This window comes from Chaetodon auriga, chromosome 18, assembly GCF_051107435.1.
Source record: "Chaetodon auriga isolate fChaAug3 chromosome 18, fChaAug3.hap1, whole genome shotgun sequence".
In the NCBI taxonomy this organism is placed as follows: domain Eukaryota; kingdom Metazoa; phylum Chordata; class Actinopteri; order Chaetodontiformes; family Chaetodontidae; genus Chaetodon; species Chaetodon auriga.
Window position 1 is genome coordinate 7,082,766 of NC_135091.1, and position 23,741 is coordinate 7,106,506.

The following is a 23,741-nucleotide window of genomic DNA, read 5'->3' on the forward strand; positions in this document are numbered from 1 at the left end:
AAGGTCAGTTCACTCAAAGCACAAATAAAACATATTCACTTACCTCTTGTGGCACCAAGACATACAAACAGGTTTGGTTTTACTCCCCAGCGCTGCTTAAAGAACAAAAATACCCATAAAATAAAACCGTAGATAAAAACAGCATGATTGCGATTTCTTAAGTTTTTATTGTGGATTTTAGTTTTATGCTGTTTTTATCCAGTTTTATTTTATGGTCGATGTTGAGCGATCAGCCCAACACAGCAGAGATGACTGGAGCTTCATTTAACAATAACATTAAAATAATCTGAAGTAGTTTTGTCCAGTTATCCACAGTGACAGGGACACTTGTCAGTGACACGAGCAGCACAAAGTGCCTCCAAAGTTCACCTCCTGCTGTACAACCCTGCACGGCTACATGGAAGACGAGTAAGAAAAGTTCTGCTAATTTGGACAAACTGATTCTTCAAGTCTCTTTATTTTATCTTATTGTGTGTTTAGGTCCTGAGACAAAGCGCCCTAATGCCCTAAAGTTTGATGCGCTCACTCTCGATGCCACACGAGGAAGAATCTTCACCTTTTCAGCTCGATTAGAAACAAACCACAGGAGCTGAATCCTGAACGACGAGGCCACAGCTTCATGTGTTTGGGCCAAAAGGGACAGTTCTCAAAGCACATTGTTTACATTCCACAAAAATGCAAAATAGAATATGAACTGCTCCCAGCGTCCCTGCGTACGCTAAGCTAAATATGGTACATGCAGTTTTTAGATCAATTAACACGTCAACTGACTTTTAACGAGCATAAACAGAAGCGAAGTTAATGTTTCCGTCTCAGCAGCAGCACAGATGTATGCCTTATTTTTTCCAAACAAACGCCTTAAGACATGTTGACAAGCAGACAGAGCCTGTGTGAAATCCATCCACTGTAAGAGCCGTAACCAGCTGATAACATAACACAGACAGCTTTTACATTCTTTATTATTAAAAGTTCTACCAACATAGTAAAATAAGTTATACATCTGGCCATCAAATTACACATTTGCTTTACAGTTGGCTCTAAAGCAACAGCTTTGGGAAAATTATGGTATTCCTGAAATGCTAGACGCTAAACCTCCCTCCGTTTTATCTCTTTCTTTTTTTTTTAAATAATTTCCACAGGAAATGACATTAAAAAATTTGCCCCTTAAAAATCATTGCTATATATTTTTCAAAAGATCAACAAAAAAGAAAATCGTCTGGCATATAATGAATAATTATTGCACAATAAGCTGTTTAGAAAAGTGGCAACCCTCATAATTCATATTCATTCAGACACAATTACTGATGATGCTTTAAGGACCATGTTTTTTTTTTTTTTTAATAAACATCTTTGAAGTTTTTATTTTATAACTGAAATATGAAAATTTTCATGACCTTCGTTGGGGCTGGATCTGGGTTGTTAATGTGATGGGTTTGGGGTAAGTTCAAGTCCTCCGCCGTAGCTGGTGGCGTTTTTAAGGCTTGACCATCGCTGGCCTCGCTGAGTCCTGAGGGGCCTCCTGTTTCATATGCAGGTCCTGTCGAGGGCCGGAGTGAGCTCCCGCTGAGTTCTGGAGGGCATCGGGCGGAGCCTGGCCATAAGCATCACCGTGTGCAAGATGGGGAGGGACACCTGGAGGCAGATTCATTGGTGGGCTGGTGTGATCACGCGGTCCTGGGAAGCGCATGTCAGGAGGGATGGGTGGACGCGGTCCCACAGGTCCACGGACGCCTGAGCAGAACAATCGTAAAGGGAAACGTTAATGATGCCATCGAGGCAAACAGGCTGGAAAACATCAGCGCCAGTGAAAGGAAAAGATTACAAACATAAACAACATTACAAACTCACTCAGGGACAAAGTCGAGCTTTAACATAATACGTAAGATTTGAAAGAAAAAATACAACTTAAACTTTTGAAAAATGAAAACTTGACGTCAGCTATGAAACCAAACTCTGCTCAGTTTAACACACTCAGGATTTGCTGCTGTAGCCTCACTTGGTCTGGTACGATCGCTAGCTGGTGGCTAAACTTTAGACAGATATCTCTGTGTAGCTAACATTCTAAGCTAGCTAACTCCACCCTCTCTATGACTCTTCTGTAGTTGTGCTAATGCTACTCTACATTTAAGAATTTACCATTATCTTGTGATTATTGCCACATATGTGACATGTTTTACCAAAGCTGTTTGTGCTCACTGCTGACATCATTCAACACCACAAACCTGTACACTCGATTTGACCTGACTCAGGTCAGCTCCAGTGACGCCCTCGACACGCAGCCAAATACAGACTCAGTGTGTACCGACATTCAAGCTTCCTCGCTCAGAACAAACTGACCATGTGATGGAAATAAAACAAAGGGGGAACGCACCGTGCGGCGGAGGCATAGGTCCAAAGTGATGAGGCGGAGGGGGACGGAAGTGTGGCGGCGGTGGAGCTCGAGGATCAATGCCGTGTCCGGGGCCTTGTCTTGGGTGGAATGCATGTCCGTTGGTGGGTCGGGGTCCAAACTCTCCTCCCATTGGTCCAGGCAGGGGCATGCCTGGGTGTCCATTGGCTGGTAGTGGAGGCCCATGAGGAGGAGGAGGCCCTGGTGGGAGGTGGTAGAGGCCGGGTCGTGGAGGTCTGTAGGGTCCAGGAGGTGGCAAACGGCTGTGGGGTCCAGGAGGGAGGAGCTGGTCATGGGGTCCGGGGCCGGGGGGAGGACCGTGGACCATGGGACCTGGAGAATCCCTGATTGGAGACGCTATGAAGGATCCAGGACCCTGACGAAGACATGCGAGGGCAGATAATGAGAGAGAGTTGGCTGGTGTGCTTTCAAATGCCATCATTAGAATTTCAGCCGGACCTGTGCGAGCGTGGATGGAATAAAAGTGGAGTCATGCAGTGAAGACGTCCACAAACCACACAGTTCACTCCCAACAAAAAGTGCATTTCGCCAGGTCTCAATCACATGACCAGTAACCACATACCATGATTATTTAGAAGGAAAACCAAACCACTTTGACACACACTCCACCTCTGACACACGTACTTGCAACTTCTACAGATCTTAACATTTCAGCTGAAGTTTAGACCTGAAGAAACAGAAACTCGTTCAGTGCTGTGAGAACAGGCAGAACCGCACACTCAGCCCAAAAAGTTTAGTCAGCCCCAGTGAAGCAAGATGCCTTGACTCTCTTCCCAAATCCAAATCCAGCTCTGGGGAAGAGGTGGTGCTTGCACACACCTTCACACCTGGACTGGACAACCTCTATACTCACTGGCTCTGGACTGTCTGTGGAGGCCTCAGCCTCGGCCTCTGCTTTAATCTGTGGATCTACTGCTTCTGTCTGTTTTAGAGCAGGGACATACACAGCGGACATGTAGGTAGGAGCTCAAGGTCGTCGGACGGAAGGAGGAAGATTATCGTATAAAAGTCTGATCTGATTGGAAGAACACTTACAGATGCGTCCATGTTGGCAGGCGAGGAGCTACGGGGGCCCATCATGTCTGAAAGAGGAGGAACAGCATGGTGTTAGAAGAAGGTTTAGAAGCAAAGGTGAAAAACAAGAGACTGCAGAAGACATACCCATCCCAGAGATGTGTTTGTTGTCAGGGTAACGACCATGTGGGTCTGATGGAGGTCGAGGACCTGAGGGGAGAAGAGAGGAAGACATGATGAAGAGTGAAATCTCTCAACGCTACAGATCTTTTCCAGGGACGATAGTTAAAAGAAGCAAATGAGGAAAGAAATCATAAGAAGGGAAAAGGTTGGTGATCTCTTCTCGATGGGGATGATCCTCTGAGAGGACAAGAGGGTTCTGGATGATTTAAAGCCCCCGAAAACTTGGTTTCAAAATGTATTCTCTTTTATTCAGGACCACAGAGGCTACGATCAAAGATGAGATTTGGAAAATAAACATCCAAACACGCTGTATTATTTATTAAGAGCACTTAAAAATTCAGTTAATCTGGTTCATCAGGTCCCCCCTTGCTTGTATGCAGAGGATGACTGAGAAAACATGTTTTTAGGGCCTTTAAAAAGCAAATTCCAACAGCAACACACACACAAAAACATCCTTGGCGAAATAAAGACTTGAAATGATTCAACTGAGAGAAACGAAACACAAAGAAGAGGTGAAGAAAGAGCTGAAAAGAACGAGGACGTCAGGTGAGCGAGAGGAGAAAGACTGAAGGGCACAAGGCTGAAGCAGAGGGACGATGTCCAGGTGAAGGTGAAGTAATCCACTGGGACTCACCATACGGGTCAATTCTTCGCCCCACTGGGGCCGAAGGAGGGCGTCTGGGACCCTCTATCATTAACGGAGGGGATGGTGCACCCCCACTCACAGGAGAGGGCCCGTATGAGTCACCTGTTATGATCAAACCATCCGTTTACTGAATGAAAAGAAACAGCCGACAAGCAAACACAAAACAAACGAGATGCATCCTCCTGTCAAAGATGACAGCTGGCCCGGTGGAGAGAGAACAGCAGGTAAGACGTGAGGCCTGCTTACCTTGGCGAGGGCCTGCAGGTTGTCCAGAGTTCGGTCTGAAGAGGGGGGCGCGGCGCTCACTCAGCTGGGAGGTCAGAACAGCCAGTCTGTTAATGGGTAGAAAAAAATGTTTCTTGGAAGCAAATAAACGCCATGATTGGCTAAGTATTGTCTGAGGCCAACGTGACACCATGCGGTTGCTTCCTTTTGTCCGACCAACAGGCCAAAAGCAAACGCTGAATTACTTTGATATTAAACTGAGAAAAACAGTAAATCCTCACATCTGAGAATCCGAAACATGTTTGTTATTTCTGCTATTTCTAGCCACAGGAAATCCAAACTCCACGCTTACTTTTCACGGAGCTTCGACGATTCAAGCTTCTCCTGATTCAGAGCTCGCTCAGCGTTACGAGCGTTTACCTGGAAAGGTAACGGAGAGTTAGTGCGCAACCTGAATCTTCAAGCTTAACACTGAACAGGCTTCAATGTTCATTTCTTTGTGAATAAACTGCGTGTAACATACCCAGTTTGAGTGAGTTTTGTTTTCCTGTTCTTTTATCTAAAAAAGAAAAAAACGACTTTAGGTTTCAGAAAGATTTTTTTTCTCCACTTCATGTAAAAATGAATCAAGCTGAAGAGTCGACCTGCTCTTTATAGACTTCCTCGGTCTTCTTCATCTGCTCCTCCATTTCATTGATGCGCTGCCTCAAGACTTTAACCTGCTCCTCTGCCTCCACAGCCTTCCCTCCCACCTCAGACAGCATATTCTCTTTGCTGCGTCGCTCCAACTCTTCCTTGGTTAATCTCCTGTGAACACACGTGATTTTTATTCATGAGGTGTTTGACTGGATTATGCTAAAACACTACACTATCAACGGTGATGTAACGACAGCAGATTTTCTTCAAAGTGCTAATAAAGAAGTGTCGACTGCCTGCTGTGGCTTCACTTACTGCTGCAGAGCGTTTTCCTTCTGCTGATACATTTCAACCATGATTTCATTTTTCTGCTGCAGGATCTTAAACTGGTTTTCAACGTGGCTCTTGTCACTTTTTAGGGTTGCGATGGCATGCTCCAGCTCCTGATGTTGTTCTGTTGCAAAATACAAAAAGCATGTTAAGAGGAGAGGCAGGAATAAAGTTATATTCAAATGCGACGTGCATATGCAAACACATTTTTCATCAAGAGAAGCATGGCCAACATACCTTCCAGTGTTTTTCTAGTCTTTTCTTCATTCAGCAGTTTGGTCATGAAGCGATCGCGCTCCTCTTCAACAACAGTGAGAGTGGTCTGAACCTGGAGAGAAATCATGCAAATTACTGTTGAAGCCTGATTAACACTTGTAACACTTTGAAATATAAGTATTAACATTTGTCTTCCAGCTGTAACGACGGCGAGCTTTAACTGTTATCTTACCCGAGAAACATCCATCATCTGTTTGATCCGGTTCTTTATGACTGTCTTCTTGTCTGAAAAAGACATTTAAAGGCCATCAACGACTCGGTGTGAAGCTGAACAACATTCACACTGCGGTAGCATATTATTCGTTTTACTAAATCCACAACAGAGTTGGACTGACCAGGTGCGACTTCTCCGTTCGCTAAAAGTTTGGCGTCGCCTTTTTGTGAATCACAAGCGTCGAGGTCTGCCAGGAGTTCAGAGAGCACCTGCCACGAGACATTTTGGCGTGGGGTGAGTTAATACATTGATATAAGCTCAGGATTAATGTGTACAGCTAATTACCAAGAGTCAGTTTAAAAGGAAATGATCCTGACCTCCACATTGTGGTCTTTGAGCACCACAGAGTCCTCCAGCTCTTTCTGGGACTTCTGATAGACTTTAATCTGCTCGTTCAGCTCCTTGTGTTTGTCCTCCCAGCTCTTAATAGTCGCCATAAGCTTTAAGAATGTGCGAGGTCAGGAGAGGAAAACAGAATGCATGTAAATTATTATCTGATGGAATGAAAAATTGACAAAAATCAACAAAACATCCAAGTCTAGCTGCTCTCTTACCGTTTTATTTTCTTCTTTTAGCGCTGCATAATCTTTCTGAAGACCTTTGTGCTGAGCGTTTCGGGCGTCTTCCCGAATCTTGGCCTCGTCAAGGTGGACGGTGGTCTGTGGCAAATGCACGCAGTTGATAAGAGAAGCTGAAACCACAAGCTCCGTACAATCTTACAGCGTGCAGACGATTATGCAAGGACTCGTACCTTAGCCAGAGCTTCCTGAATCTTCTTCCTGCTGAGCTGTAGCTTCTCGTTTGACTTCTCCAATTTCTCGATCTGTTAAAAAAAAAAGCATTATGAATCCAAGACGACAGTTAAAGCTTTGACAGAAGGACAAAATATCAAAGAATTACCCTCGTTTCATTGAGCAGAGAGTTTGCCTTCTCTTCCTCGAGCAGTTTTGCGTATTTGTCCTTTTCCTCTGCGATGTTAGCATTCAGTGTTTCTGCCTCCAAAACTTTATTCTGCAAAAAGATAATGAGAGAAACTTCGCTGACAGTCCTCATAAAGTGAGAAGCAAACATCCGTGAGTCATTTACAGGTACAGTCAGTTCACTTCCCCAGTCTGAAAATCTCACTTCTAAATAAAACAAAGACACACAATGTGAACAAATACACACAGACAGAGTCCTTCGTGCTTACCTCCAGATCTTGCATCTTTTTCTTTGTACTGCTAACTGCTTCCTTTGACTGCTTTTGCCTTTCTTTCATTTGCTCAGTCTTAAAAAGGGAGAAGAACGATTGAGAAAGTTCAAGAAATAAAAAAGTTTCTTTTTATCAAACGTAGCTTATAGATATTTGATCACATTGTATTCGTAGCTCACCTGTTTCTGGAGCTCAGACATTTTGGTGAGAGCATCACTCTTCTCTTTTTTGAGTGCCTGAATTTGTTCTGTCAGCCTTTTTTCATCCACTGTGCCCACAGAGGTGTGACAAAAAGTACACAGTCAGATAGATGTCGCACTTAAGTTACTGCATTTTGTAATGAAACATAACATGAAAAAACGAGCAAAGCCTTACCAAGATATTCTCTTTTCTTCACCTAAAAAGGTTTAGAAAAACATTGAATATATTAGTCCAGATCAGTCTGATGCCTCATCAGCAATATCTAAAATAACTGTCAAAGCATTAAAATCATTCACATGTAGTAATGTGGCTTTATCATTTATCATAACACATAATTTGAGCACAGCTGACAAAACGTACTGCCAACACGGTCCTCCAGAAGAAGAGGGTGAAGGTCACTACTCCAACCAAAGCAGTGATGACAACAGCTTCCCAGGGACAGCCAAACAAGGTTTCCCCTGGCTTCCACTCCTCTGGCAGTAGCGAAATAATCTGACGGCACACAAACACAACCACAACAGTGAGGAATAATTAGAGATACAATCAGGAATAATGACATAAAGCTGAAAAAGCTGTTCAAACATAATTTGTGAAATTAGGAGCTCTGTGTCTCAAAGCGTGCAATAAGCGAGGGGTGGAAATGCTTATCGTCCTCACTGTGATTTAAATGTGAACAATATTATGACGAGTGTACAAATAGAGACAGAAGTCAATATTTGTAAAAGCAGTGAGACACTGCAACAAGCCTACGGTAAGTTAAGCATCGAAGCAACTTATTGCATTTCCACACATCCCTAGACTGAGAAAATGCATATTTATTAACCAAGATCTGGCAAACAAAAGAAATGAGTGATCCAATGTTTGATCTCTCTAAGAAGAAACCTCATCAAGATGTCAGAGCATTACCATACAATGACAATAAAAAACAAGCATTCTACCAAGCAGGGTCTGTATTTTACCTCCTACATTATTCAAGGTGTTACTGCGATGATCACAAAGGATGCTGTTACAGTGCATTAGGAGTGTGTCAGCTGAAACTAATTTCTGTATTCCTTCTACTCCCAAACTCTGACAGGGACCTTTTCCAACTACAGGTCAGGTGGGGTCTATTTCACAATTAAATCAATAGTCATACAATGGTGGTTTGCCTCCAAAGGGATTAGGTGTTTAATGATTGTATCAACAGCCAAAATGGCCACAAATTTACTGCTTTAATTAATGTCCAGTCATACCAAGTATACTGCGCCAAACACAAGTAACCTTTGAACCGAGCATGAGGCAGTTCAGGCAGGAACAAACACACACTATGGCACTAACAAAATGCAGGGATTACAAATAACAAATAACACACCACACTGCATAGAGGGATTAACATGCTCCATTCAAAAAGTCTACTTTCTCCAATTTAGCAACGCACAAAGGCAGAACTGTAACCGTGTTGTGTTTAAGGGCATTCAAACTCTTATCTACACAAAAAACAGGATATGAAAGACCCATGTGGAAGTTAAAAATCTCCTGTCAACATCTAACAGGCAAGATCAGCCGCATCAGGTAGTTTGGTGAGTATATCCAGCAGCACTTAACGTTTGAGTGAAGATGCATTAGCCATATGCTCGCTAACACGTCAGCAGGCCATGATACCGTAATAAATACTTGACAAGAAGTCAGACAGACTCCGTTTTTCACTTACATGTTGCAGCTGCTTTAGAAAAAACACGTAAACATTATCCAGTTCCATTACGGGTCGGGGTATTGTTTCACTCGCCATGCCAGCCTTTGAAACAAGACCGGAACTAGCCCAAATATGCTACTTTGACAGATATTAGCTTGCTAGCACGTTCACCTTAGCTATCCCCTAAGTAAACTGTACGGTTAAGCTAACGTTAGCCGTTAGCGTTAAAGCCTACGGTCCCGGGAAAATTAAACAATATGCCGTTACAACACCGACAACATTAGATAATCCAGAAAAGTACTAAAGAAGGGTTTGGCACCAACAGCTGGCTAGCGGAAATTACAGATGAGTCGTCGTATCCCATTTACTACCAGCTGGAGACGTTAGCTGAGCTGGAGATTTGAACATGGATAACAATCTTAGTACAAAAAGCCATTAAGAATCTAAATTAACTTGACTACACAGAGCTCGTCTTACGACTGTGTCTTATGAGAATTATCAGGTTTTCCATGGCAAAGTAAGGCCCGTCGGTCCTGCTAATAGCCAGCTCAGCACCGGCTGTGTTGAACTTCAGCCTACACCGCGACAGTCAACAAGATAGGGGGAGGGCCGTGGGACGTTCATGAAAAATCGGAAATTTGAAGTTTCTCAGATACTGAGGTCCAAGTATCCACTCTGTAAGCACTGACATCAAATATTTCAATTGATCTGCGTGCTGTCAATTATTGACATTATTGATTCCATGGATTTAAATGTCATTTGCTGCTTTGTGCATTTAAATGTGAAACCTTTACATAGGTAACAGAAGAGGCAATTGAGCTGACTATGGTGGTGAACACAGCAGTTTACAAGTCTTAGACTTACCACAACGGTCCACTCCTCAATTTTACTCTTGATCATCGAAAGGATGCAGCCCGTGTAAACCATTCCAGTTGAGAATAATCCCACTTCTTCTTGGTGAATATCAGTCACTGGTTCCATGGATTCCAAAGAGCCTAGTGGAACAAAATTTACCCGTTAGTCACGTTTATGCGTGCTATGGACAAAGTGAAAAATCTGCCATTACAGTTTATTGTCTCACGCTTTGAAAAGAGTTGAACTATAATGTGATTATTACAGCTAAAGTGTTCAAACAGACAAGAGAAAGATGAATCGATGATGTTGTTTAGATGACCAACCTGAGGGCGAGTGCTCAAACTTGGTGTTGCCAAGGCCCATGTCTAAGGGATTTTCCAGGGTGGCTTGAGGTATTTTCTGCATCTCCTCTGAGGCTCTGAAGCTCGGCTGATTGTCTTTGTTCTTATTAAAGTGTCCGCCGCCGTCCTCCTCCACACTGACGTCTGGTCCACCGTGTATCTCATCCAGAACTATCCGCTCTTCTTTAGTCTCCGCTGGCCTTTCGTCGTGATCTGTTACTGTGAGGTTGTCCTCGCTCTCGGCCTCAGGGACGCTGTCGAACTTGTCTTCTTCAACGACGCGGGGCGTTTCATCTTTTACTTTTAATTCATGTTCATCTACAGCAAAAACATTGAAAAAAAATATTGATCTGTGCAACAAGTTTTGAGTCATGTAATTTTTTTGCAAACTAATTGAAATCTGTATTTGGCCTGTGCACTGCATGAAATCAAGTTTTTTACAAACTACAGACAAAGGACAAAACCGGTTGATCAAGGATGAAAATAGGCCGTGTTCACACTTTGTACTAAAATGCATCTTGGATAACGCAGGTGAGAGGTCAGCCAAAGCACACCGAGGATACCGCTGGATCAAATAGCTCGAGCTACATACTAGCTCGCAAACGGAGAGTCCACTTATTCATGTTGCAGGACGCAGAGTCTGAAAAAAACAACAGCTGAGTGCACCTGAAAACGTAACTAGGATGAGATTTCCATCTTCTCCAGCTGCGAGACCAAGCATACATGCATCCCTTTAGCAATTCCTTTTAACAAGAACCTGGATATACTGGAAACAAGATACTTGTCTTAATGGGGCCTGAAAGGACACTTCAGGGCTGCAGAGATCTGCTGTGCCACAGTATCAAATTTCGCATTCACTTTATCTCCAGATCACAGGCTGATGCAATACACTGAGTCTGTGAAAGGCTCAAGTCAGTGGTTAGGTCCTGACTCTACCACAGAGAGTCAATCCCACAACAGTTATGGAGACCAGATACTCACATTAAAATAAAAAACAAACCTACCTTGGTCAACATCTGACTCCTTCTCTCTTGCCAAGGGCGTACTGTCACTGGCTGTTGAATATTTCTGTCGCAGGCTGAATGCAAGCTCCTGGAATTCATCTAGTATTTCAGTCTCTTCATCCATAGTACTTGTGTCCATATGTTTGTCATAATTGTGCTTTGTGCCCTGGCTGTCCAGCATCTTCTCAATCTCATCCAGGATAGTGGTCTCAGATGCTTCCAGGATGCCCTCCAGGGCATTTTCAATGTCTTGCGTCGTACCAGTGTGTGACAGACGGGTAACCTGCAATTCTGTGTCCAAGTCAGAGAACATGGCCTCCACTTTGAAGAGATTGTTGAGCCCCAGAAGCTTCTGGACCCGCTCCATGTTCTCCTCTGTGAAGTGGTCTCGCAGCAGAGTCAGTCTCAGCACGCTGTCGCTGTACTCCGTGGGGAGGGTTGTTTCAGGTGAGGGTTCCTCGGATTCTGTGTCGTTCCACTGCGAGGGAGAAAGTGCATTTTCATCTTCAAGTAACTCTTCCCTCTCCTCCTCCTTTTTCTCTGTATCCACCTCATCTTCCAGCTCCTCTGTAAGGAGTTCCTCGTGAATCTCTGGTTCCTCCACAGATAACTCTGGTTGACTGTTCTGACTCTTTAAATCTCTTATTAAACGGTCACGGACCTGATTGGGTAGGCTGGCATCTACTGGCTTCTCATCATCTTTGACATGTGGATTCTCTGGCTGCGTCTCCTCAGTGGACGGGTTCTGTAGTGTTTCAGTTTCAGTACTGTCTAACTCTTGATGGGTCACTGATTTGTTTTCTGCTACTTCATCATCAAGATCCTCTTTATGCTCCAATGCAAAGCTGCTGTCACGCACGCCTGCATAATCATCATCAGCCTCTGAATCTTCGGACACTTCCTCCTCTTCGTCTTTGTGCTCAATGGGTTCATCTGCTGTTCTAAGATCTGATTTTAGAGCCTCAGGAACGGCAGAAGTATCATCTTGTACTATTGGATCCACTGGTTTTGTATTTGTTTGTGTTGGTTTTAATGTTTCCTCCCTGACCTCCTCAGGCCCGACCACTTCTCCATCACTCTCATCATCAACATCAACTGAGAGTTTCTCAGAGTCGCTGTTTGTTTCTTTACTTTCTGTTTGTACAGTGCTGGAGGGAGGATCTTGAAGAACTGGCTCTATGTTCTCTGGCCATTTGGGAAGTTCTACTGATTTCTTTGCTTCCTCAAAACTCTTTGAAGCAGCATCTTCTTCCTGATCCTCGTCATCTTCGTCTTCCTCCGAACTCAAATTGTGTGCCGTCGTCTCTCCCCCAGTGACAACTGAAAAAACTGCATCTCCAATTGATGACCACACGTTCTTCCCCTCCGCAGTCTCTGGTATATCTTGATGTGGTGTTGGAGGACTTTCGTGCTGTTTGAGGGAATCGGATGCTGGAGTGTTCACTGTTTCTTCAGAGAATGACAGCAATGGAGTTTCTGCTTTAACGTCAGTGTCCTCTTCAGGATTCTCCTCGTGCTCGCTCTCCTCCTCTTCATACGGAGTAACATTCTTGGTGGTTTCTTCATCGCTGGTGACAGCATCGTAAGTTGTTCCAAGATTAGTTTTTAGCCGAGGGATTTGCGCTCTTTCAGAAATCGAGACTCGCTCGTTTTCTGAAACAGCTTCAACTTTGGCCACAGATTCCACTTCAGATTCTGTATCTTTGGCTTCATTCCCTTCTGACACACTTTCAAGAACAGACTCTACAAGTTCTGTGTCTTCTGCAGTTCTGTCATTCGCATCAAGCATTGCAGAAGGTGATTCAGTTTCCCCATCAAGTTCAAGTTCAGGTAAAGAGGCACTTTGATCATCCGGGACTTCATCAAGATCCTCAGAGTTATCGTGATGCTCTGTTTGTTTTTTGCCGTCAGCCGCCTCGTCTGCTGATGGCCGTGTTTCTTCCTGTGCAGCTTGGATCTGTTCAGGTGCGTCCTTACTGTCACTCTCCTCCGGTGAAGAGCCTAACAGTAAATCTAGGTTGTAATTGTCAAACTTATCGTATCCAGTGTCAAAACAGACAAAATCTGTTTCCTGAAAAGAAGACCAAACAAAAAATTCAATTGCATAAAATACACACAGTAATTTCAAGGGAAGTGCTATTGTGTTAGACTGAAAGCTCCTGTTTCAGTCTGCGACATGTTTTCGTACCTCTGTTGGGATTTCAAATTCTTTGTCGGTATAAATGTGGTTAACTGCAAGAAGGTCCTTTGGGAAATATCCAAAGACACTTCCAACCTATTGAGAAACACAAGAAGAAAACGTGCTGAGGATTAACTACCAGTAAAACCAGATGTTTCCACCACTGATTAAATATTAACCAGAGTATACTCACACTTCCGGCCCACATGTCGGCCCTTCTGCCCGACAGCTTGTAGTATACATAGATAGTTTCTGATTTCTTGAAAGACAGGAAGCGACAGTCTGGTCCTGAGAAATCTTCCAGAGCTTTCCCCCGACACAGAAGCACTGTGGAAACATGACGTGAAGCATTAGACTGGTTTCAAACAGGTAAGCTTTATTAAAATGTTATTTTTAGCACAGCGCTCATTTCAATCATGCAAAAAGCCAAACTGGCAGCTACTTTTCACCTCTGCTGTACTGACCTGTTTACAAAACATGCCACATAAAATGAGGCAGAAAGTGATGTAAGTATAAGAAGATGGCAAACAACTTAAGAGATAAAGCCCAAATCCCCTGCTTTTTTTTCCTGTTCTTCGTCTCAGATGTTGGTTAAAAACATCTCATAAAATAAAAAATGAGAAACAAAGTAACGGATCTATTTGTGCCTTTCTTTTATGAGTATAATCTTTACTACTTTATGACTCAAAGCTGGCTTTCCTTGACATGTGGCCAGCACTCTTATCTCCTGCATTAGCCTTTTGGTTTGTGGTTAACACTGCTGGTATTTTCAGGTAGACAATATAACAGCAGCTCAAACAGTCCCTCCATGCTTGACCTGTGTCGGTTTCAAATCTAGCAATGCAAACTGAAACCTGGGTAAACAGCTCGTTCATTTGACTCCTCCATCAAATCGTCACCTGAAGCTAAATTTGAGGAGTTTAAACAACGCGTTTACGGAGCATTAGCACAAGGTGAGAGGTAACACCCGAAGCTAATGTTGCTTAACAAAGGAGCTAGCTAGGCTTGTACTTTGTTAGCTATTGTTGTTGTTTATTCAGGTGCTAGCGGGGCTTTCAAGCCGGCCGGTGGCTAATTAGCTACTAGCATTAGCTTCCACTACCCACCCAGGCCGAAGCAGCCTGGCAACCGGCCAACACAGGCTGCGTCTACACGAATATCCGTCCCAGAATAATGTTTATGCTCGTTGCCCCTGTTTTTAATGGGCGGCAAGCGGCTAAACAGCATCGGAACAACTGCAGCAGGCTATCAAGGTCGCAAATATCGACTGGCAACAGGTCTGGAGATAAGGCGCAGTTTATGGCTAGCTAGTATCGGGATGAGGGAAAGATGCATCCTTGAAGTAGTGATGAGCTCGTAGATTCAACAAGCCTGCGAACTTACTGCTGCACTCCTCATCGGCGCATCTTTTAAAGTCGGAGAACCGCTTTTCCAAGGCCGCGGTTGAAATGAAGTTAAATAAAAGTAATAAAAAGCCTTGTCGGTAGAAGTGTTTTGCTGCCATGCTGGCAGTTTTGTTGACTGGCTTGGTTCTGCTGCTGGAGCATGAGCACTGGCCAGAAGGAGCCGACACGTCAGCAGATCAGATCCGGGAGGGTGTAGGCACGGAGAGGTTTTCACAGGATACGAGAGCGAGATCAGGCTGCTTCATGTGACTGTGGGAAACCATGTCAAAGAGGCAGGGGAAGGAAGAAACTGCACAGGAAGCCAACCTCATCCTTTACTGTATGCAGTTTCTTCTGGAATAATCCATCACGCATCCGAAGGAAGGACCACATTGTGGAGAAAAGGACTTAAGAGATTGAGAAACAGGTCTTCTTGGTACACTTAGGCTTAACAGATTTAAACTGGTGCATTGCCATGTCATTAAATCCTCCCTAGACGCCTCTGTAAACATTTAGTTTAGCCCGATACCCAGAAAATTAGAATTAAAGTGGGGAAAACCTCTTAAAAAAAGATCTATTCAATAAGAAATCCATTTTGCACACACCATTTAAATACAACAGAGATAGATCACAACATAAACAGCGTAAAAACACTCAGAGAGGAAGATGAGATATAAATCATTAAAAGCACAATTACATAAACTCAACTAAATATTAGCAACTATAAATATCAATATGATGTCTGCATTGCACTGGTTAACTGGAGAAAGTACACAAACACACACGTAAGCAACTATACATTGATTAATTTTTTATCTTATTCTATTTAAGATTTAAAGGTTTGGATCTGAATAACACCAGTCTACTCAAAACTGCCTTTGGTTTCTCATTATCAAGAAGAAGAAGAAGAAGAAGAAGAAGAAGAAGAAGAAGAAGAAGAAGAAGAAACAAGCGTCGAAGAAAGTCTTTGCCCCGCCTTTTCCGACCACAGCAACCAATAGCCGTGTAGCTTTTTTTCTCCACTTCCTCAGATGCTGCGGAGAATAGTTAACATGTGGAAATGTAGCGAAAATACCCGACACCGGATAATATTACTTTTTCAAAAATATCAGGGATTTAAAGTCCTAAGAGGTGCTGTACGTTGGACGCGACCATTAGCTCTCTGATGCCGGTTAGCTTAGCTTTTAATGTAGCATCGGCACGTTGTTTACCTTCAGAAACGTCCGAGCAGCGTTACTGACCTGCAGGTAGGAACTGAACTTCATTTGCTTTACAAGAGGTTACGTTTGAGAGAGAAAGAAAGAGATCGCACTTTGATAAAGTTAATGTAACGGGGTAGTTTGTCGGTGGTGACATTTATTCAAAAACATGCTGAGAAAGCTAACTAGCTAGTGACGTTTTCCAGATAAAACGATTCAACAATTATTCGAGGCAATAGTCAGCAGATTAGTCGATAGGTTAATCGTTCAGGCATGATTTTTGACAGTTGGAGCTTGGCAGTTTTAGAGTATTACAAGTAAACTGTCCGCTGACACCAGTATTTTTCACCAGTATTTTTCACCCTGCAGGTGGAAGTCAGACACTGAGCATCAGAGAAGAGATAAAAGTCTCAATCTTGTTCTGATTATGGATGACTTGGAAAGAGAGCTGGGACCTGCTGAAGTCCTGGAGGAGGACAGGGTTTCCTTAGACAGCACGATGGGAAGGAAAAAAGCTAAACTCCCTGTGGCTAATCCCATGCATGCAGGTGAGGTGTACAGTACTTACATACAGTCCTGATTCAAACGAGTCTGGATGTTTTCTAAAACATGAATAAAATCAGTATCCAAGCAGATGAAATAATCATGAAATAATAATTTAGTTTTAATCTTAAGTGACACCCAAGGAAACCGGGTTTCACCAGAGTACGAGGGTCTGTCTGGAGCACATCCGAGAAGCCCTGCTGCATCATAGATGGCAAGAGGCGGCAGAATATATGGCGTGTTACCCACAAATGTTAGAAGACTCCACCAATGGCACAGCTCGGCAGTATAAGGAGGTACGTCTTTGGCGTGTCAGTATGTTTAATTCCACGGTTCATACAATACTTTGACTCTCCCAAGCTGTGTCAAATAAGTTGCCACAGTTTCTGAAAACTCATTTTTCAGCCACCTAGTCAACATAAATTTGCAGAGATTGGAAACATTTTAATTGAGTCTATTCATTAGTAAACGAACAATTTGACAAATCACTGCACGCACGTTTTCACATCCTTGATATTTACTCTTGGTAATTTCCTCCCCAGCTTACTTGGAAAATCAGCACTGAGATCCTTCACCATCATCCCAACTCAAAGCTGGAAGACTACAACAACATCTATGAACGAATGAAGCACTCAGGAGTCAGACATTACCTGATGGTACGTTAGCTGGTACGCAGACCTGACGGCACAGTGCGCTGCTGTCATGCTGATTTGTTCACGTTGTTGAAACACATTGTCCCTTTGCGTTTCTAGATCTGTCTGGAACATTCGTTCCATCTGCTCCTTCACGGTCACATTGAGGATGCAAAGCGTCAGCTGTCTGCAGCTGAAAGTTGGAGGTACGGGAGAGAGTCAGCGGCTCAGCTTCAGAGGTCTAAACTGATCCAGGCCTACAGGAGTTTACTGGATTATATCCTGTGGTCTGACAAAAAGTTTGCACACTGCGGAACTGGTGAGGTGACACTCATCTTCACAACCAAAGCATCTATTATTCACTTATATCTGTTACGCAGACACACTGCAAGCTCTTGTATGATGTCACACTGCCACCTACAGGTCAGACCTAGTAACTACTCAGATAAAAGAGGAGCTGAATAGGTGATTAAGTTGCAGGAAACATATTCGTGTGTACAATCTTCCCACCAAATTAATTGTTTGTCTAAAATGAGATGTAAACTAATCCTACTGTTTCAGAGGACCCTGACTCTGGTGACAACCAAGACATGCACAACTACTTCAGACAGGCCTCTGTCAATCTAAAGGGGATTTTGAAAAATTCTGGTGTCTGGGATCCCTTCATCCTGAGTTATGTTGAGGTGAGCACTCAATCCCAACTGTCATGGTTTAATTAAAGAAAATAAGAATATTGAGTATCATAAGATGAACCAGAATAGACTAGAGCAACAATTTTTATAATCCATTTGTAATCATTTTTTACAAAACTGTCAGAATTTCACTTCTTCCAGCTGTCAAATGTAAAATATTTTGGTGTTCAGCTACTAACTGGTAGATTGAGGTCATCAGTCTGTTTCACGCTCTTGATTTAAGAAATAAACTTTCTGCCTTTCATGTCTTGTTCTTGACAGGCTTGCTCTGAATTTAATTTCAGGCCCAATTCAAGTGTAACGTTCCTGCTGTACTTTAATGTACAACCACTGTTTCATATTAACAGATGCTGGAGTTCTATGAGGATCATGAGGAGGCTTTACAAGTCCTGAATGACTACGCTTATGACAGCTCTTTTCCACCCAATCCCAACGCGCATGTCTATCTGTTCCACTACTTAAAGCGGCACGATGCTTCTGAGAAGAAGCTGATGAAAGTGTTGAAGGTATAACTGTAAATTCACGGCACTGGAACTAAAATAGGACAGCAGAGAATCAGTTATTGTTAGTATGTGTATATTTGTTAAACTAGAACTTGTGCCACCTTGTCATTGGATTACAGTTAAGATGAACAAACACACTGTATCTGATCCTTAAAGATTTACTCCCTTATGCTGCAGGTCCTCCATGTTTTAGTCCCAAGCCATGAGCTGATGTTGGAGTACAGCTCTCTGCTGCTTCAGTCAGGTAAAAACACAAAGAAGACAAAACAAAACAAAACATTCATTTGACATAAGTCACAAACAAAAGATTCATTTGAATGTTTTATAGCCGTGTCTCCTGATAACACTTCCTGTGCTTCATTATATCCATTATTGATGTGTTTTTTTTTTTTTTTTTGTTCTTTCCAGAGAAAAAAAGTGACATCCAGAAAGCTTTAGGGGTCGTTCTGGAAATGCTGGACTTCGCCTGCTGGAGGAACAACCTGGACGTGTGGAAGCGTTTGAAGGCCATTATTCAGAAATTACAATTACAGTACGTTTAAATGTTTGGAAAACTGGAGAAATTTCAGCTTTTTTTTCTGTATGTGAGGAATTGTCATGGAAGCCTGCTGTTGTGTATATCTGTGTATTAACAGAGGTGACTGTGAGGATGTTGTTCTTGGAAAAATGGCGACGAGAAAGGACTGGTGGCCTGCGCTGCACTTCACAAGGTTCCATGCCAGCAGAGACTCTGAGGAGAACCCGGAGCTCATGGAAGTGAAGGCGTCACTGACAAAAATCCTTTGCCCCGGTGAGTAGATGCACAGTATCTCCACAAGTGCGTAAAATCACATCTGGAGGCTTTTTTTTTTTTTTACATTTGTTTCCTCTTGTCTGTAGTGCTGTTGATCTATTATCCAAGAAATTATATTTAACGATAACAGAACTATTGCTTCCACTCAACAGAAAACAATAATGTGCTTCGTGAAAACATTGACACTGTAAATGTGTGCATCTACTGTAGATCTTTATGTGATGTCGTTTTACAGTGAACGTCTTTCTTCTTACAGACTTGATGCTTAAATACACAGCTGGACAAGTAACCAGCGCAGTGCAGACTTGAGAGAAGAACTCAAAGACAACAGAGAGACTGAAAAACTGCAGCAAAGGAGTCTCCATGAAGAGCAAGAGTCTTAATAAGTGCACTTTTTCCATGAAGTTTACTTCTTTTGTACGTTAAAATACATTGAAGTCGAGGTTCACCGACACACCGACATGTTCCCAACATCAAAACTGAACATCTGTGTTACTTCTCTTTAAGCATTGCTCCTTCATGTGTGGTAAAGAGGCCCGATTGTCCACTGTGTGGAGCTGTTGCTCTGCCGTTCCTGCAGTGCGTTTCTGGAGGGTATGACCACCTAATTTTGACAGAAACTGAGTGTAGCCCTGAACACGAGTGTTCGTGCTGGTTTCATGCCTTCTGTAAACATTTAAATGGAAGCAGCGTCTCATTCTGCCCTCACCTGATCTTTGACCGCTGCAGGGGAAGATTTAAGGTCACAACACACAGCTGACGGCTGTTCTGTCAAATATACTGTCATGTGAGAATAAGGGTAGAATAATAGGTGCTATTAGCTGTTAATATTTCAATGTTTTCTCTAGTATTAGTGCTTTCTCCCCTGAATGTGAGCGGCGCCTTCAGTTTTGTGGTCACTTTTTATAGCCGCTCATATTTTGCACATATATCCATCACTGTCAGGCTTGATTTTCACAAAGATCTGACATTTATTTTCTGTCGAAAGGAGAAAAAGAAGAGACATTTTTGTCTTGAAAATGTTTCAGGGTCCTGGCCTTCAAACGCTGCCTCCAGACTGAACCATGAAATAAAGTCTAACATCCAGCCGTTTGCCAATTTAATAAGTGAAAGTGTTTGTAATGATTCTGTTTCGGCTTGCCACAATGTTGGCCATGCAGCAACTCAGTCAGCCGTACTGTGTGTGTGTGTGTGTGTGTGTTGTTTTGCAGTCATTACATAAACCAAAGCCCCGAGCACTTGCCCGACCACAGGAGCAGCTGCAGAAGGGATCTGGGAATACACAACACATGTCGTTTGAAAATTCAAAACTCGGGGAGCAGTGAAGAGGATGGAGTTAGGAGCTGGTCACTGCTTTGGATCGTGTCCTGGTTGTGACCTTTTTTTAAAGCTTTTCTTCCTCCGGGGCTTTGAATTTTTTAATCACCTACACAGATGCTCACAGTTGAGGCGGTCATCGCGCCGTTCCCTCGGTCATGGAACGGCTCTGTTGGGGGTTTGTTTTGTTCCTCAAGGACACCTTGACATTTTAAAGCTAATTTTTTTTTTTTTTTGGTTCAGGGATTCAAAGTGAAGGCTCTCTTGCTCAGGCCCTCTTGTACTCTAACCCACTCAAAGATCACTCCTCAAAGGAGCTTCTTGGGTGACTCACCAGATCACCAGGGATTTGAAGTTTAAACAATCTGATTCTGGTCTTTTCTGGCTTGACCTGGTTTGTTTAGGTTTTAATTTCTGCCCAGCTGTAGCAGTCGGGGATCACTGAGACGCAAAATGTGTGCTTGGCCAAGACACTGAGGTAATAGAGGGGAATATACACATTAAAACCCTCAATCACAGTATATGTCATTTAGTCTAGATCTCCATAAAAAATCAATGTACAGTCATAATGATACACATAATGTTTAATCTGAGTGTATCTAAAGGCTCAAAGTGTGCCGTTCAGTGGGCTCTAATTATAATATTCAGAGCCCCGTTGGGCTGATATTGGTCTATTTTATCTTTTGACAGATATCAGGATTGGTGTGAACAGTATATACTGAAAAATACAACAGAAAAAACTGTTGTCATCATATTTGTCCACCAGAAGTTAAAAACAAAAACTAAAGCTGAGACTTGTTCTCTTGCTCAGTACAAGTCAAAGTCGAGTGTTTAATAATTTTAATAATTTGTCCTCTTTCCAGGAGTGAGATGAGAAGATTTATACTCAACATTACGTCTTTGGTCCAGTGTTCTTCACAAAATAGTACCACGTGACATCCCCTAAAAAAGGAAAAAAAAAAAGAAAGAAAGAGTTGTTTTTACATTTTTGTTTGGATTAAACATCATGCTAACAACATTTTTAGAAATATGCGTCTTCGCTCTCTTGCTGAGCGTTAGATAAATACCATTATCCGTACAATGAACATGAAGCTACAGTCATCTGGCAGTTAGCTTAGCTTAGCATAAAAGCTGGAAACAGGTAAATAGGTAGCCTGTCTCTGTCCTAAGGTAACAAAATCCACCTGTCGGCACCTCTGAAGCTCATGAATTAGCACATTTTATCATTACACACATTGTATTTGTTAAACGTGTAGAAAAACTGGACTGTAAAACTGACATGTTGTGGTTTTATGGAGGTTTCGCGCTAAGCTAATCAGCTGCTGGTACAGACACAAGAGTGGTATCGATATTATCATCCAACGTTAGGCAACAAAGCAAATAAGGCCAAAAAACTATTTCTTTAACTCTCAAATATTGTTATTGGTAAAGGCCTTAAAAATCCAGCATCAGCCAAACTCAAGCATTCGTCACATGGAAAAGGCCACGGGGCACACGGCCACTGACTCTTTTCCTCAACATTTTTTTGACTCTACGTTTGATGTAACCTTTATTTTTCCAGCTCATTTACTGCAGAACGCACTTGTTTTTACTGTATCAGTCTGGGAGAATGATGGCAGGTGGAGGGAATGTTACACATTTACAACCTGCTGAGTACATCCACTGGTGCTACTGGCCCCTGAGCAGCCCCACCGGTTCCACGAGCTCGGTCAGCGTTCAGTCGAAGAGGAAAAGCAATGATATATGCTCATCTGGGAATGCGACCCCAAGGCTGTTGAGACATACTGTACTGTAAAACCTATCAGGTAAAAAAAAAACAACAAAAAAAAAAACATCCGTTCTCTGTGGACTCATCTGACGACTCTAACAGGCCCTTTATGCCTCCTCTAGCTCGGGGAGAAATTTAACAACGTCTTCTTGAACCCCGCCGTGAACTGACGGCCATAATAATTGTTGTGTAATTAATCATCAGCGCAGGTTGCAGACTGAATCTATTTGCTGCCCCATCATGTCAGGAGAGATGTTTTAATTTTACGGCTGGCACAGGACGGCGCTGGATGTGGCTTTGTTGTGTGAGGCTGACATTAATTGAGTTTTCCCGTCTCTTACAGTCTTCCTCCCTCCTCTCCTAGCATACAAACACACACACACACACACACACACACACACACACACACACACACACACACACACACACACACTGCAGCTGGTGACTCAGGGTCTCGCTTGGTTGGTCTGCAGGGCTCTGAGGATTTGTAACCTAAAATCCAGACTTGCACAGTGACAGTGTAACATCTCAGTAACTCTGCAAGACATTTGAAGTGTGGTGCGGTTTGAGAGTGGGGGAGAAAAGAGGGAGACGGAGGGAGAAAGCGTGATCATTCAGCCATGCAATTCGGACTTATGTGTTTTGCCAGCGCTGCATGCTGCAAGCAGGGAGGAGATAAAACATGAGGCTGAAGTCCGAATCATCTTCAAAACACAACTGAGGATGAAACTGGACAATGAAAGGGAAATAAAAATCAAACTCACGAATGAAAAATCAGCTTTAAATCTTATCAGAATTACATTGGCTTTGGTGCAAAGCGGCCAGTGTATAATGGGTGTATTCCAAACCTACGACGGCCTCTTTGAACAGCACCGTAACGCTCATGATACTGAACCAAACTGCTCGAGGGGAGTAAAATGTTGGGGAATTTCAGGGAGAGGCAAAAAAGCATCATCATCAACAACAACAACAACAAAAAGAAGATTCCCAAAATATCCTCCCAGTTCTGCCTGTGAAGTTGAAAGTGACAACTGCAATACCTTTGTTCTTGGAGTGCAGCTGCAAAAATAGCTTTCAATAATGTATTAGGAGAATAAAGACTGTGAGCCGATTTCTGGGGAGACGGCGCTCAGCTCTGACTGTGCCAAGACCAGGAGCTTTCTCTGCTGTGCACCGGCTGGGAGAAAGGATCAGGCCGGTGAACACAAGCCGATCCTCTTGACTTCTAAGATTGCTCTACTTATCCAGCGTGGAATAAAATTTGGCCTCGGAATAAACAGCTCATCCCTCTACATATATTCACGTCGGATCTCATAGCTTCACCGGGGACTGGACAATCACTTAAACAGGGTAATTACTCAGGACTCGTTCCTGAAACGTTGCTCATGCGCGCAGTTGCACGGACAACCGCCGCTTCCCCCCTCCGAGCAGAAGACAAGCAGAGCAGAACAGCGACGTAATGACTCTGAAATGCAAAGTGCCCTGACCAACAGAGCATTCACCTGAGGCCATGGAGGTTTAATTTCTTGTG

General features: G+C 43.1%; 2 protein-coding genes across 4 annotated transcripts; one reads left to right on the top strand and one right to left on the bottom strand.

The window, feature by feature from the left end:
- Window positions 1-941: 941 nt before the first annotated feature.
- mia3 (MIA SH3 domain ER export factor 3) lies at window positions 942-14,967 on the bottom strand. 2 transcript variants are annotated; one of them, XM_076756147.1, is made up of 28 exons: window positions 14,762-14,967; window positions 13,572-13,705; window positions 13,388-13,474; window positions 11,200-13,270; window positions 10,178-10,513; window positions 9,864-9,994; window positions 7,688-7,819; window positions 7,502-7,523; window positions 7,306-7,394; window positions 7,124-7,201; window positions 6,835-6,945; window positions 6,686-6,757; window positions 6,489-6,593; window positions 6,252-6,374; window positions 6,056-6,143; window positions 5,893-5,945; window positions 5,682-5,772; window positions 5,430-5,568; window positions 5,123-5,285; window positions 5,002-5,037; window positions 4,831-4,898; window positions 4,500-4,585; window positions 4,242-4,355; window positions 3,572-3,634; window positions 3,446-3,492; window positions 3,264-3,332; window positions 2,372-2,765; window positions 942-1,731 (listed from the first exon to the last, which is right to left on the bottom strand). In XM_076756147.1, the coding sequence occupies exons 1-28, from the start codon at window positions 14,880-14,882 to the stop codon at window positions 1,475-1,477; spliced, it is 5,280 nt and encodes a 1,759-aa protein (XP_076612262.1). In that variant the 5' UTR covers window positions 14,883-14,967; the 3' UTR covers window positions 942-1,474. The 2 variants fall into 2 exon arrangements, with proteins under 2 accessions (XP_076612262.1, XP_076612261.1); XM_076756146.1 differs by lacking the exon at window positions 3,264-3,332 and having other exon boundaries at window positions 14,762-14,966.
- Window positions 14,968-15,784: 817 nt separating this feature from the next.
- taf1a (TATA box binding protein (TBP)-associated factor, RNA polymerase I, A) lies at window positions 15,785-20,211 on the top strand. 2 transcript variants are annotated; one of them, XM_076756349.1, is made up of 11 exons: window positions 15,785-16,010; window positions 16,332-16,510; window positions 16,638-16,801; window positions 17,048-17,161; window positions 17,258-17,456; window positions 17,699-17,820; window positions 18,177-18,335; window positions 18,510-18,576; window positions 18,741-18,864; window positions 18,968-19,122; window positions 19,382-20,211. In XM_076756349.1, exons 2-11 carry the CDS (start codon window positions 16,390-16,392, stop codon window positions 19,432-19,434), a joined length of 1,278 nt encoding a protein of 425 aa, XP_076612464.1. In that variant the 5' UTR covers window positions 15,785-16,010; window positions 16,332-16,389; the 3' UTR covers window positions 19,435-20,211. The 2 variants fall into 2 exon arrangements, with proteins under 2 accessions (XP_076612464.1, XP_076612466.1); XM_076756351.1 differs by having other exon boundaries at window positions 15,793-16,010; window positions 16,625-16,801.
- Window positions 20,212-23,741: the final 3,530 nt, after the last annotated feature.